The sequence below is a fragment of the Staurois parvus genome, unplaced genomic scaffold (assembly GCF_062004578.1).
Source record: "Staurois parvus isolate SC_StPar_1 unplaced genomic scaffold, SC_StPar_1.0 ptg000340l, whole genome shotgun sequence".
Classification (NCBI taxonomy): domain Eukaryota; kingdom Metazoa; phylum Chordata; class Amphibia; order Anura; family Ranidae; genus Staurois; species Staurois parvus.
The window spans coordinates 4,138,827-4,153,039 of NW_028318136.1; the positions used below are offsets into that span (position 1 = coordinate 4,138,827).

General features: G+C 43.0%; 1 protein-coding gene across 2 annotated transcripts; it reads left to right on the top strand.

Annotated features, from left to right (window-relative positions):
* Window positions 1–1,405: 1,405 nt before the first annotated feature.
* On the top strand, window positions 1,406–8,997 carry B9D2 (B9 domain containing 2). Of its 2 annotated transcripts, none has more exons than XM_089684256.1 (4): window positions 1,406–1,428; window positions 5,527–5,616; window positions 6,779–6,904; window positions 8,412–8,997. In XM_089684256.1, the coding sequence occupies exons 2-4, from the start codon at window positions 5,529–5,531 to the stop codon at window positions 8,723–8,725; spliced, it is 528 nt and encodes a 175-aa protein (XP_089540382.1). In that variant the 5' UTR covers window positions 1,406–1,428; window positions 5,527–5,528; the 3' UTR covers window positions 8,726–8,997. The 2 variants fall into 2 exon arrangements, with proteins under 2 accessions (XP_089540382.1, XP_089540381.1); XM_089684255.1 differs by having other exon boundaries at window positions 1,420–1,554.
* Window positions 8,998–14,213: the final 5,216 nt, after the last annotated feature.

Below are 14,213 nucleotides of genomic sequence, written 5' to 3' on the forward strand. Positions count from 1 at the left end.
GTCTGTATACGTATTTATTCTGGCAAAGTTTTTCTTTTATAGCGCGGTGAATCTATTTACGTATTTATTTTGGCAGAGTTTTCCATCTATAGCGTGGTGCATCTCTATACGTATTTATTCTGGCAAAGTTTTCCTTTTATAGCGTGGCGAATCTGTTTACGTATTTATTGTGGCAGTTTTTTCCATTTATAGCGCAGTGCATCTGTATACTTATTTATTTTGGCAATGTTTTCTATTTATAGCACGGTGCGTCTGTATACATATTTATTTTGGCAGAGTTTTTCATTTATCGTGCCATGCATCTGTATACATATTTATTCTGGCAGTTTTTCATTTATCATGCCATGCATCTGTATACATATTTATTCTGGCAGTTTTCCATTTATAGTGCAGTGCCTCTGTATACGTGTTTATTCTGACAGTTTTCCATTTATAGTGAGGTGCTTCTGTATATACATTTTTTCTTTTATAGCGCAGTGAATCTAAATATGTATTTATTTTCACAGTGTTTTCCATCTATAGCGCAGTGCATTTGTATACATATTTATTTTGGACGTGTTTTCTATTTATAGCACTATGTGTCTGTATACATATTTATTCTGGAAGTGTTTTCTATTTATAGCATGGTGAGTCTGTATATGTATTTATTTTCGCAGTGTTTTCCATTTATATCGTGGTGTGTTTGTATATGTATTTATTCTGCCAGTTTTACATTTATAGTGCAGTGCATTTGTATATGTATTTATTCTGGCAGTGTTTTCTATTTATAGCACAGTGAGTCTACATATGTATTTATTTTAGCAGTGTTTTCTATTTATAGCACAGTGAGTCTACATATGTATTTATTTTAGCAGTGTTTTCTATTTATAGCACAGTGAGTTTACATATGTATTTATTTTAGCAGTGTTTTCTATTTATAGCACAGTGAGTCTACATATGTATTTATTTTAGCAGTGTTTTCTATTTATAGCGCAGTGCATCTGTATAGGTATTAATTTTGGCAGTTTTTTTCCATTTTTTACTTTGTAGTATGGCTGCTTTCATTTCGCTGTTTATTGGACTGAGTGGGAGATTTTCGTTTCCATGTGTTATATTGCATTAATAGTGTTCATTTATTTGTTCTATCTGCTCTACAGACATACATAGTGAGCAATGTAGAAGAAATAGGGGAAGAGCAATATTGGGCAGCTGGGAGCTATAATTCCTAAGTCTTACACTGCATGAATGATCTCCGTGCTGCATTTTACAGCCTCTACTTTTTTTTCCTTTTAAATAACTGCCCTCACACAACTATAAGATACATAGGTCACACGCCCTCACTTAACATGGCCGCATGCACTTCATAACAGGAACTCCTTGCCTGACCTCACTTCCTCTGGTTCCTTGGAGACCGCTGCCCATCCATTGCGTACTTCCGCACTGGCTTTGGTAAGGATGGGCGCCTTCTCAGGTTGCCAAGCAACCGCAGAAATCTTGCCGAAGCTCCCGGAGAGAGCGGAGTAGCGGCCTGTAGACTTATGTACCTGAGAGGAGAGCGCTGTGTATGATAGCGCGGTAGGTGTACGGGAGGGGGAGGGGATGACTGGCGGAGCTGTCATAGAGGGCCCAGTCATACCATACCGGTCTGCGGCGGGTTAGACGAGCCAAGGTCTTCCAATGACTGCAGGCCTCTCGTACAGGAGACGTCTAAAAACGTCATGGTGTTAATACTCATGTACACTGGGGTGTTAACCACTTGCCCTCCTGAGGATTTACCCCCCTTCCTGACCAGGCCATTGTTTGCGATACGGTGCTGCGCTACTTTAACTGACAATTGCGCGGTCATGCAACGCTGTACCCAAATTAAATTTACGTGATTTTCCCCCCACAAATAGAGCTTTCTTTCAGTGGTATTTGTTCGCCTGTGCGTTTTTTATATTTTGCACTATAAACAAAAAATACCGACAATTTTGAGGAAAAAAACCCAATATTTTTTACTTTTTGCTATAAAACATGTCCAGTAAAAAAAATGTAAACCAACATTTCGTCATAAATTTAGGCCAAAATGTATTCTGCTACATGTCTTTGCTAAAAAAAAATCCCAATGAGTGTAAATTAATTGGTTTACGTGAAAGTTAGAGCGTTTACAAATAGTGATATATATACTGAGATTTATTGTTTGTAATACTAGTAATGGCGTTGATCAGCAACTTATAGCGGGACTGCGGTGGGCATTCTGACACTGGGGGGGAACTGACTTGGTGTCACTGACATCCCCAGTGACACCAATACAGTGATCAGTGCTAATCCCGTGATCCATGCGCTTTGCCCGCTCCGCATTTCAATTGCACTGTGCTTGTGATCTGCAGCGGGTGTCAGTGCAATCCTTGCGTCACCCGAAATGCCTGTTGCGTTTGCCTGCAGTGGCCCTTTTGCGCCAATCATTTTCCTGCGTGGGGTGCCATTAACCACCTGCCCTCCGGACGGAAGTTTTACCCCCCTACATGACCAGGCTATGTCTTTGCTATACAACGCTGCACTACTTTAACTGACAATTGTGCGGTCATGCCACCCTGTACACAAATGACATTTATATCATTTTATTCAACCGAATAGAGCTTTCTTTTGGTGGTATTTTATAATCACTGGCTATAAATAAAACAAGGCCGAAAGTTAGAAAAAAAAAAAAATATATATATATAATTATATTATTTTATTTTTATACTTTTTGCTATAAAACATATCCAGTAAAAAAGAAAAAATGTCTTCATGAATTTAGCCCAAGATGTATTCTGCTACATGTCTTTGATAAAAAAAAAAAATCCCAATACGTGTATATTGATTGGTTTGTGTGAAAGTTATAGCATCTACAATTGGCAGTATTTATACTGGAATTTTTATTTATGTTTTTATACCAGTAATGGTGGCAATCAGTGACTTATAGTGAAACTGTGATAGTGCAGAGGGCATTCTGACACACTAACTGCCACTGACATCCCCATTGACATCAATACAGTGATCAGTGCTAATAAAAAGCACTGACACCGTACTAATGACACTGGGCAGGAAGGGGTAACATCTGGGGCGATCAAAGGGTTAACTGTGTGATAAGGAATGTGATTAAAGTGTACTATGTTGTGTTTTACTAGGGGAAGTGCTTTGCAGAGAGATGAAAAGCAGCATGTCCCCTAGAGATCTGTGTTGTTTTAAGTGTTTGTAAAGGCTCAAGGTTTTTTACATTCATGTATTCTGTGCATGAAGGTAAAAATCCTTCTCTGTGCAGCAGCCCCTCTAATACTCACCTAAGTCCCCTCTCGATCCAGCGATGTACACTGGAGTCTCAGCTATCACGGGTGGCACTGATGGGCATTGACAGGCATCCCCATTGACTGAGACAAAAGTGGGAGCCATTGGCTCCTACTGCTGTCAATCTAGCCAGTGAGCCAATGAGGAGAGAGGAGGCAGGGCCGAGCCTTGCCTCCGTGTGTGAATGGACACACTGAGCTGCGGGTGCCTCCATAGCAAGCTGCTTGCTGTGGGGGCACCTGACAGGAAGGAGGGGCCAGGAGTGTCTGCGGGGCACCCGAGAAGAGGAGGATCCAGGCTGCTCTGTGCAAAACCACTACACACAGTAGGTAAGTATTTACATGTTTGTTATTTTTAGAAAGATAAAAGGTAATCCTTTAGTATCGCTTTAAACTCACAGATCTCTCCCCTCTCAGCTGCTCCACTGATCACAGAGTCTTTTCCATAAATCGCTGACCAGGACCTGGTGATTGACATCTTCGGGAGCCAATGACAGCGAGGGAAGGGCGATTAGGGGTTTGCAGCATTCTATGCCGTTATATAACGCTATGTGCTATGGTTACATACAAAGTGGCTGATTAGCTATGGACAGAAAATCTAATCTAATCTGCCCCCCCCCTCCGATTCATAGAATCCTGTTGTCTCTAAGATCTCATGCACACTAGGCATCAGAAATGCGTCTTTTATCCCCTAGCCTACAGGGCACTTATACCCCCTTCCTGCCCAGGCCAATTCCCAGCTTTCAGCGCTGTTGCACTTTGAATGACAATTGCGCGGTCATGCAACACTGTACTCATATGAAATTTTTATAATTTTTTGTGACGGAGCTTTATTTTGGTGGCATTTAATCACCTCTGGGTTTTTTATTTTTTCTTAAACAAACCAAAAACCTCTGAAAATTTTGAAAAAAAAAAGTTTTTTTCTTAGTTTTTATTATAAAATTTTGTAAATAAGTGATTTTTCTCCTCTGATATGCGCTAATGAGGCTGCACTGATGGGCACTGATGGGCACTGATGAGGAGGCACTGGTAGGTGGCACTGATGGGCATTGACAGGCATCACTGATGGGCACTGAAAGGCAGCACTGATACATGGCACTGATAGGCGGCGCTGACTGGCACTGATAGGCGGCGCTGACTGGCACTGATAGGCGGCGCTGACTGGCACTGATAGGCGGCGCTGATTGGCATTGATAGGTGGCACTTGCTGGCACTGATAGGTGACACTGAAAGGCAGCTCAGATGGGCACTGATATGTGGCATTGATGTGGCACTGATGAGCACTGACACAAGGCACTGATGGACAATGGTGCTGCTGGGGCTACACTGATCATCAGGGCACACTGATCATCAGTGCCCTGATGATAAGTGTACATGTCCCCTCTGCGGAAAGCCGATTACGGCTCTCCTCTCCTCTGTCAGCGTGAGGGCTCGAGAGGAGAGAAATGCCGATAACCCGCATTTCCCTGTTTACATGTGATCAGCTGTGATTGGACACAGCTGATCACATGACCGAGCCGACATCTTCGGCTCTTCCCGTGATAGGTGATCCGCAGTGTCCGAGGGACACAGCGAACCGCCGATCGCCGCGCTGCGCGCTCCCTGAGCCGCGCATGGGAGGTGAGAATGGGAGGACGTCATATGACATCCTCCCAGAACGAGAGAACCACCTTGCGTCCGTCATATTACTATATGGTGGGCGGGAGGTGGTTAAGGGCGTTTTTTTTTTTTCCCTTTCTAAACACCCCTCTGTATTAGCCTGTGTGTCCTTGCACACATAGATTTCTAGAGGCAGAAAAAAAAAACAGGTCCAGTGCATTAGGGAGAGGAGCGTTTTGCCGCAAAAAAGTCTGATGCGCATAAACGCTTCTAAATGCACTAAAGTGCTAGACACATTTATTCATTTCAACGGCCAGAATAAATTAATGTTCTGGCCAGTGAAATGAATGAATGCCAAAACACTTCATGCACCTGAACACGTCTAAACACATCTCAAAATCTTGGCTTTATGTGCATTTTTAATACTGATTTCTCCTGGCAGGGGAAAGGCTTTTAGAAGAGTTGCATGAGGGCTAAATGCAGCTAAACTGCACCGGAATGCCAGTAAATATACAGCGTGATAAATATCTTTAAAAGTTACTGTATGTATTTATAGGTGATTGTAAATGTTCTATAAACGCATGTCACTGTCAGTGTGAATGTGACCTTAGTGGTAATGATATGTCCCCTCATCTTTTCACAGCGATGGCGGAGGTGCACATTATTGGACAGATCATCGGGGCCAGTGGTTTCCCACAGCACAGTCTGTTTTGCAAATGGGGTGTACACACAGGTATAAATCTGATCTCCTGTTGTATATTGCAATCAGTACAATTGACATTACTTACTATTGTTGTCATGTGCCCCTTGTGCTGTTGTCTCATGGTTTAGTTGAACTGTCTATCAGTAAATGGCGGAGGTGGGTGAAAAGGGGGGCACCGTCTGCTCTCTTGATGAGTGCCTGTCCGCTCCCTGCCGCATCTGAAGATTACAGTGGATGAGGTAAGGGGGGGAGTCGGAGCCGAAAGATTTCAACTAAACCAGGAGACAACAGCACAAGGGATACATCACAATGATAGTAAGTAATGTCACTTGGGCTGATTTTGAATTTTTTTTTTCAATGTAAACTTAGGCTTTTGTTGCCAATACTTTGTTTCCATACTGTAACTCTGTTGTTATAATTACCCTTCTATAACTCAGCAGTGTATAACATACAGTATGCATAGGTGGTGCTACTGGAATGCCAGCAGTTGGTTAAGTTAGCCCATAGATGAGTCTTTTTTTTTTCATTCAACCAATTGGTTGAACAAAAATGAAAAAAAAAAAAAAATTACTTAAGTTCATCATCCACACATATGAAGTGGATGGGGGAATCCTTTCCACTGAGGTATTGTATTCTGGCAGGGGGAAGGCTTCCCCACCGTCAGAATACACTGATCAGCACTGCTAGCCATAACCTGCGGCACTGATCGAATAGAGAAAATGCAACAGGGTGGTTGTACAAAAGTCAATTGGTAGATAGACTTCTGTACAATCTTCTGGTCCATGCATGTATTGAAATATGGCTAGTCCCCACTGAACCGTCCAAATTTCGATCCATGTATGGTTGGCTTTAGCTATCTGTGTGGATATCAACAAAAAAATCATTTATTGGACTTAAAGTAATACTAAAGTCTTGTGTCTTTTTTTTGTTTTTTGTTTAATAACAACCATGTAATACTTACCTGCTCTGTGCAGTGGTTTTGCACAGAGCAGCTCGGATCCTCCTCTTCTCAGGTCCCCTTGCGGAGCTTCTATTTCCCATTCACACACAGAGCCACGGCTCTGCCCCGCCTCCTCTAGCTATGAAGGGCACTTTTGGAAGGAGTCCTCAGACTTCATCTGTAGAGAGTTGAAAATGATAAGTGTCTATTAGCTGTCAGTCTACTATATACCTTTTTATGTATTTAATTCAGGTGGAGCCTGGAAACTGCTGTCTGGTGTGGTAGAAGGTCAAACTCAGGTGGACAATCCTCAAAATGAAGAAATGGCATTTTGGTCACACCCAATTGATATCCATTTTGCTACCAAAGGCTTGCAAGGTAAGAGATACACCAGGAGGGACAGACTCCATGTCCCAGCTCCCTTCTCCCTGTGTCACCATGAGATGTAAAAGGCAGACTCTATGTATCGGCTCTCTTATCCCTTTGTTGCCATGGGGTGTAAGTGGCAGGCTCCATGTATCACGTCCCTTCTCCTTTTGTCACCATGAGGTGTAAGTGGCAGGCTTCATGTCTCACCTCATTTCTACCTGTGTCCCCAAGGGGTGTAAGGGGCAGGCTCCATGTCTCAGCTCCCTTCTCCCTGTGTCACCTTGGGATGTAAGTGGCAGGCTCCATGTATCGGCTCCATTCTCTCTGTGTCGCCATGGGGTGTAAGGGGCGGGACCATGTATCAGCTCCCTTCTTCCTGTGTCACCATTGGGTGTAAGGGACAAGCTGCATGCCTCTCCTCCCTTCTCTCTCTGTTGTCATGGCGTGTAAGAGCAAAGCTCCATGTCTCAGCACCTTTCTCCCTGTGTCACCCTACGGCAACCTACCTCAATGTTTTAACGTGAAATATCTTTCTGGTCTCAGAACCCATACTAACTACCATGCCTATACTTCATGGTACATTACAAGGAAGGTCAATAGGATGAGTGCTTGCTACATTTGTGGTCAGGCCTCTGTTATAGACCACTAACAAGATCCTTGTAGTCAGTGGTTATTTATCAAAGAGGCAGAAACTGCTTATTGCTCAAGGACCTCCATCAGCCTGTGGTGGAACCCCAGCCTTCCATGGAACCCCAGTTGAGAAAGGCTGCCCTAGGGTGTAAGGGACAGGGTCAGTGTGTCAGCTCCTTCCTCCCTGTGTCTAGGCTTCCTTCTTCCTGTGCCACCTTAGGGTGTAAGAGACAGGCTCAGTGTTTCATAGCTCCCTTCTCTCTGTGTCATCCTGGAGTGTGTGAGACAGACCCCATGTCTCATAGCTTCCTTCCTTCTCCATGCAGTGCTAGGGACACATGGATAGTCTCTGATCGTTATAGCTCCCTTCTCCTTATGTCATCTTGGGGCGTAAGGAACAGGCTTCATTTGTTATAGTTCCCTTCTCCCTGTGTTACCCTGAGGTGTAAGTGACAGACTCCATGTTTTATAGTAGCTTCTATCTCCATGCAGTGGAAGGAACACAAGGATAATCTAATCTTCATAGCATCCTTCACACTGCAACTCTGGGGTGTAAATGAGGCTCAATGGGGGTTATTTACTAAAACTACACGGTGCAAAATCTGGGGCAGCTCTGCATAGAAACCAATCAGCTCCCAGGTTTTAATGAAAGCTTAATTGAACCAGCTAAAGTTATAAGTTGATTGGCTACCATGCACAGCTGCACCAGATTCTGAGTGCGCCAGTTTTAGTAAATCCCCCCTCCCAGCATCTCAGCTCCCTTCTCCCTGCAAGGGGAATGACACAGTCTCTGTGTTTCATAGAATCCTTCCATCTTTGTCAACCTTCAGTGTATATAACAGATTTAATGTAGTGATGTATAACACTGGTAATTCGTTCTCCTCAGGTTGGCCTAAGCTCCATCTCCAGGTTTGGCACCAAGACAGTTTTGGAAGGAATGAGCTCTATGGCTATGGCTTCCTTCATATCCCTTCCACACCTGGCACTCACTCTCTGCTGACCCCCACTTGGCGACCCTTGGGCACTTGGCAGGAGCAGATCTCCCAGATGTTTGTGGGTGGGGGACCTCATCTGAAATCTCCAAGCCTCATATACGGAGGTGCCGACCGCTACCGTCTGCAGACTACAAGCATGGGGCAGGTTCACCTGGAACTAACGGTCATACACAGGAACTTTGAGCGGTATGGTGTGGAATGTTAGAGATTGTTTTCATGGGTCTTATCACACTGACATTCCAAGATTCTCCAGAAGAACTCCCAACCCATTTTTTTCCAAGCACAAGCACACCTCAGTGTGTAGAGGTAAAGCTTATAATCCAGCACCTTTTGTCTACAAGGTACTACACACATTTGTGTGATGGATTTCCATACTGACAACTATGATTTTTGTATTTTATAATCTGTTGTGTTTTTATATGAATGTGTTTTTTGTTAAAAAATAATTAAAATGGTTTTTAAAAAAAAAAACAAGAATTTGTGTTTTTGGGCTTTTACTTTCGAAGTATGTTCACTATATGTAATCTTATTATAAAACACTTTCTGGGTATACCCGAGGAGTTTTTTTTTTTTTGTTCAACCCACAGGCTGAACAAAAAAAAATCCTGAGAGGTCGCTGTACTAACTAAGCAATGTTAGTGCAGCAATCTCCCCCACTGAGCTATTGTGTTCTGACAGAACACACAGATCAGTGCTCATAGCCATGGGCTGCCAAAGCTGATTGGATGCTTTTCCAGCATGCCCCTTCGATAAAAGCTTCTGTTGGACAGGCTACTGTACACACAGTCCGAATATCGGTTGGTTTGTGTTGAACCGGCTGATTCCAGCCAATATTCGGCCTGTGTGTATCAGCCTTAAATGTTGCACCATTATTTAATGGCGTAGAGTGCACCCCCCACTATACACCGTTCAATGGTTTCTGACATTGTGACATTTAGGGGATACATAGTGCATTTTGTGATAAACTGGTAAAGCAGTCCACCACCAGATAAAGTCATAACACCATTTTCAAACTTTACCATATCTTTACAAAAGACTCTTTACACTTTTATTTTATATTGGGTTTGGTGGTGTAGTCTGTTTATATGCCCTGTGTCTGCTAAAGCTAGCTCCATTTTGAATATTTTTTCCCTTTACTCTGAACCCTGCTTCCACCTTTAGACAGACATCTTCCAGTCTTACGCATGCTCACAGCAACTGAGCCAAGGTAGGAGGAGGTTTTGGTTTTTTTTTTTTTTTTTGTTTTTTTTTTAGAGATGAAAATAGACAGGATTATCTCAAGAATGGCAAAGGTTTAGAGTTTTTTTGAAGGTAAACACTGGCCTCTTTATTAGATACACCTGTTCAATTGCTTGGTAACACAAAGAACTAATCAGCTAATCACATGGCAGCAACTCAATGCAATTAGACATCTAGACGTGGTGAAGAGGACTTGCTGAAGGTCAAACCAAGCATCAGAATGGGTAAGAAAAGGGATTTAAGTGACTTTGAACGTGGCATGGTTGTTGAGTATTTCAAAAACTGATTATCTACTGGGATTTTCATGCACAGCCATCTTTAGAATTTACAGAGAATGGTCCGAAAAAGAGAAAATATCCAGTGAGCAGAAGTTGTGTGGATGAAAATGCCTTGTTGATGTGAGAGGTCAGAGGAGAATGAGCAGACTGGTTTGAGATGGTAGAAAGTCAACAGTAACTCAAATAACCACTTGTTACAACCAAGGTATGCAGAATACCATATCTAAACAGACAACACGTCAAACCTTGAAGCAGATGGGCTACAGTAGCAGAAGACCACATTGGGAGCCACTCCTGTCAGCTAAGAACAGGAAACGAAGGCTACAGTTTGCACAGGCTCACCAAAATTGGACAATAGAAGATTAGAAAAACGTTGCCTGATCTCAATTTCAGCTGCAACATTCAGATGGTAGGGTCAGAATTTGGTGTAAACAACATGAAAGCATGGATCCATCCTGCCTTGTATCTATGGTTCAGGTTGGTGGTGGTGTTGTAACAGTGTGGGGGATAATCTTTTGGCACACTTTGGGCCCCTTGGTACCATTTGAACATCATTTAAATGCCACGGCCTACCTAGTATTGTTGCTGACAATGTCCATCCCTTTATGATTACAGTGTCCCCATCTTCTGATGGCTACTTCCAGCAGGATAATGCACCATGTCACAAAGCTCAAATCAGCTCAAATTGGTTTCTTGAACATGACAATAACAGGGATGTTCGATTCCTGTCGCCCAACTCCCGGGTCATGCAGTTCTGGGCGCCGAGCAGGTAGGTTTTTTTTTTTCTACCTTTAGCCCTGCTGTGGGCAAGCAGCGGGCACAGCTGAAGGTGCCACCGATTGCTTCCACACAGTGCCAGCCTCTTCACCCCCCCCCCCCCCCGTGAGGTTTCCCGGGTTCTGCTTGCCCATCTGCGGGCCTGGCTCGCCGTTGGCTAGAGGGAAGGGAGAAGAGCGGACAATTCCCCATTGAGAGATTGTAATGCAATGCCCGGGAAAGAATGTGATGCAGTGCGATGTGCACTGCATTACATTCAGTGGAGCAGAGGGGAGACATGCAGGGTCTTTTGAACTTTGGATGTCTCAAAGAGAACCTGTCACCAACAATCATCACATACGGGACTTTGTCCCCTATGTGATGAAAAAAAAAAAGTTTTTTTTTTAATTGTAAAAAATTAAAGTTACACCCAGGCACATACCATCCCCCCCAAAAAAAAATTGATACCCCCGCATATATGCACATACAAACATAAAAGCACACGTTGGGGTACCTACGCATGAAACCGTTGATTGCGATACACGTCACATTATCACCGTGCATGCCAGAGTGAGCAATAATTCTTGCACCAGACCTTCTCCGTAACACTAAACTGGTGACCTATAAGGAGCTTTAAAAGTGTAGATTTATAGAAAATATATGGTACTGAAGTTCGTCACCATTTCATGAGTGCGCACAAATTTAAGGTTTGACAAGTTGGATATCTATTTACTCGATGCAACCTAATCTTTTACATTTTACAAAAAAATTGTGTCAATTATTGCTTTTTTGTGCCATAAAATGTACTTGTTTTTACTAAACTTTTGTGGTGAAATCATGCAACATAAAAAATTGGAACTACCATTATTTTATTATCTAGAGTCTCTGCTTTCAGAAAATATATAATGTTTGGGGGTTTTATGTAATCTTCAGGCCTAAAATGATTTTTTAAACGTGTGCAAAAAACACAAAACCGGCTCTGGCAGCGAAAGGGATAAAGTATAAGCTGACCCACCCTTTCCTGAAGAGCAGCCTATCAGTGCTCATTACACTGCAAGGTCTTTCCCCTCCTTGTAGTCCCTGGGTACAGGGCTGGAGACAGGAAGGGTGGGGAGGAGGAAATAAACAGCGAAATGGTAAAAATATTAAACGTTTAAGTCGCCATAAAGTCCCTTTTGTTTTTAAAAGCCCCAGACATTCCTAAAATCACCTCCGATTTGAATACGGTTTTGGATACATTTTTTTTTTTTTATCTGGACAAATAGATCATCATGAGGGACAAGTAGATTAGGGCACCGATTTAGTCCTTGGACAAGTAGCTTTTTCAAAAATTTCCACACCCCTGCAATAAGTTCACTGTGCTCCAATGGCCTCCACAGTCACCAGATCTCAATCCAATAGAGCACCTTTGGGATGTGGTGGAACAGAAAATTTGCATCATGGATGTGCAGCCGACAAATCTGCAGCAACTGCGTGATGCTATCTTGTCAATATGGACTAAAATCTCAGAGGAATGTTTCCAACACCTTGTTGAGTCTATGCCACAAAGAATTAGGGCAGTCCTGAAGGCAAAAGGGGGTCCAACCCGGTACTAGCAAGGTGTACCTAATAAAGTGGCTGGTGAGTGTATATAAGAAGTGTGTATATTATGTTTGCAGATGGAGAAGAGTTTGCACACGGAGGCAATTCAGTAAAGCTGGCCATCATGGATTGAAATTCGACTGGTTCAGCAGGGACTGGCCAAATTTTGATCCACATATGGGCAGGCTGGTTGTACACAAAAGTCGATCCATTGATTGGGGGTGCTGTGAATGCACAGAAAAGTGCAGGATCTGAAGAAGGATCTCTGTCCTCTCTGCTGCTAATACAAGGTGGGTGTGGAGACAGGTGAGGTTCCGCAGCTGCAGGGAAGGTGCGAGGCCCACATGAAATGTGCCTGGAGAGTCGAATTCGGTCCGTGGGCCTTGTGTAGGTGCAGGGGCAGCCCCACTGCATGGGGAGATTTTTATGTTTCATGGAGTTGGGCTTTAAATAAAGAAACCCTATTGGTTCCCTCTGATCAGAGAGTGCATTTAAAAGCCCATGTCCACCCTCCAACCGCACGGGCGGGACAGGTAAGAGATCCATAGAAGGCATCAACAGCGAGGCTCTTTCTTTCCATACATCATACATCAGCATCCGAGGTTGGTCATCAGCTCTGAGGAAAGGGATTCATCCCCAAAATGCGTCAGCCATTTGACTGCACTGACAGTGAGAACACCTTGCCCGCCGTTGTGGCCATTGTCATTTTTCTATGCTTTTTAGATACATGCTTCGTCTGTGAGTATGTTTTTATTTCATTCCTACAATAAACCTTGGATAATGCACTAAGTGTGTGCGCCACCTGTTTTCTCTCTCTCTCTCCAGGGATTTCAGGGATTCTGTATTAAAATGTCACTTACCATTGCCCAATTCTGGGTCTGTCTAGATCTCAGAAGAAACTGGCATCCTACGTATTTATTTCTGCTAAACGCGCCATAGCTCAAGCTTGGAGAACCCCTTTGGTGGTCTTCCAAGGGGTGAAGACCCAAATGAATGATATGCTGATCAATGAACAGGTGTCTAGCATTCTTCATGATTCTCATCCAAGATTTCTTAAGGTTTGGGAACCTTGGATATGATATTCCTTGCCATCCCTGCCCATTATTAGTTATGACCCCTTATAATTGCTGCCTGTGCTAGCCCTGGATCCGTGACTCTTCTAGTCTCCCTTTCCTCTATGTTTTCTTTCTGATTCCCTTTTTTTTTTTTTTTGCTTTCTTCTAACCTTTTTTTTCTTTCCTCTTCTCTTTACGGTATTATGTTGGACTACTGCCGATAATATTTGGTTCGGCTGTTTACCGTCCTTCCTTGCTGTTATTGGACATTTTATTATTTGGCTAATACAGGTCAGCAGGATGTACCTGTCCCTGAGTTATCGTTACGCTCGGCCCCTGCGTGGGCGTGTATTGAGCTTGTTGTGTTCATAAAACAAAACTTTCTTAATAAAAATATTGAAACAGAAAATATCACTTACATCTGATAAAATGTCACTGTAACTTATATTGCACAACAAGCATGTGTATTCAATGTGCATCTACCATTTGTACATTGTCTTATTAGTAACATGTGAACCTGATTAATTCTTGGCAGAGGAGCTAACAGTCAAGTTGTTATATTAGGCCACCAGCAGCTGTCTGTGACTCACTGTAAATTGAAAGCATTCCTGTCTTCTATCCATTATCTGCTGCACAACTGCTTCTCAGGACCAGTACGTCTTTCCACCTTTCTTTATTTATATTTTAAATTATTACAAGCAGACATATCCGTTTTCCATTTCCCTATATGAAAGGGACGTTTGTACCGTCTTCTGGATTAGCGCTCTGTAGGTGGAGATCCTTT

Excerpts from the sequence above, each read along its gene's own strand:
- B9D2 (XM_089684256.1), top strand. The coding sequence starts at position 5,529 with ATGGCGGAGGTGCACATTATTGGACAGATCATCGGGGCCAGTGGTTTC. Across the intron at positions 5,617-6,778 it reads CAAATGGGGTGTACACACAG|GTGGAGCCTGGAAACTGCTG; the intron begins GTATAAATCTGA and ends TATTTAATTCAG. Across the intron at positions 6,905-8,411 it reads TGCTACCAAAGGCTTGCAAG|GTTGGCCTAAGCTCCATCTC; the intron begins GTAAGAGATACA and ends CGTTCTCCTCAG.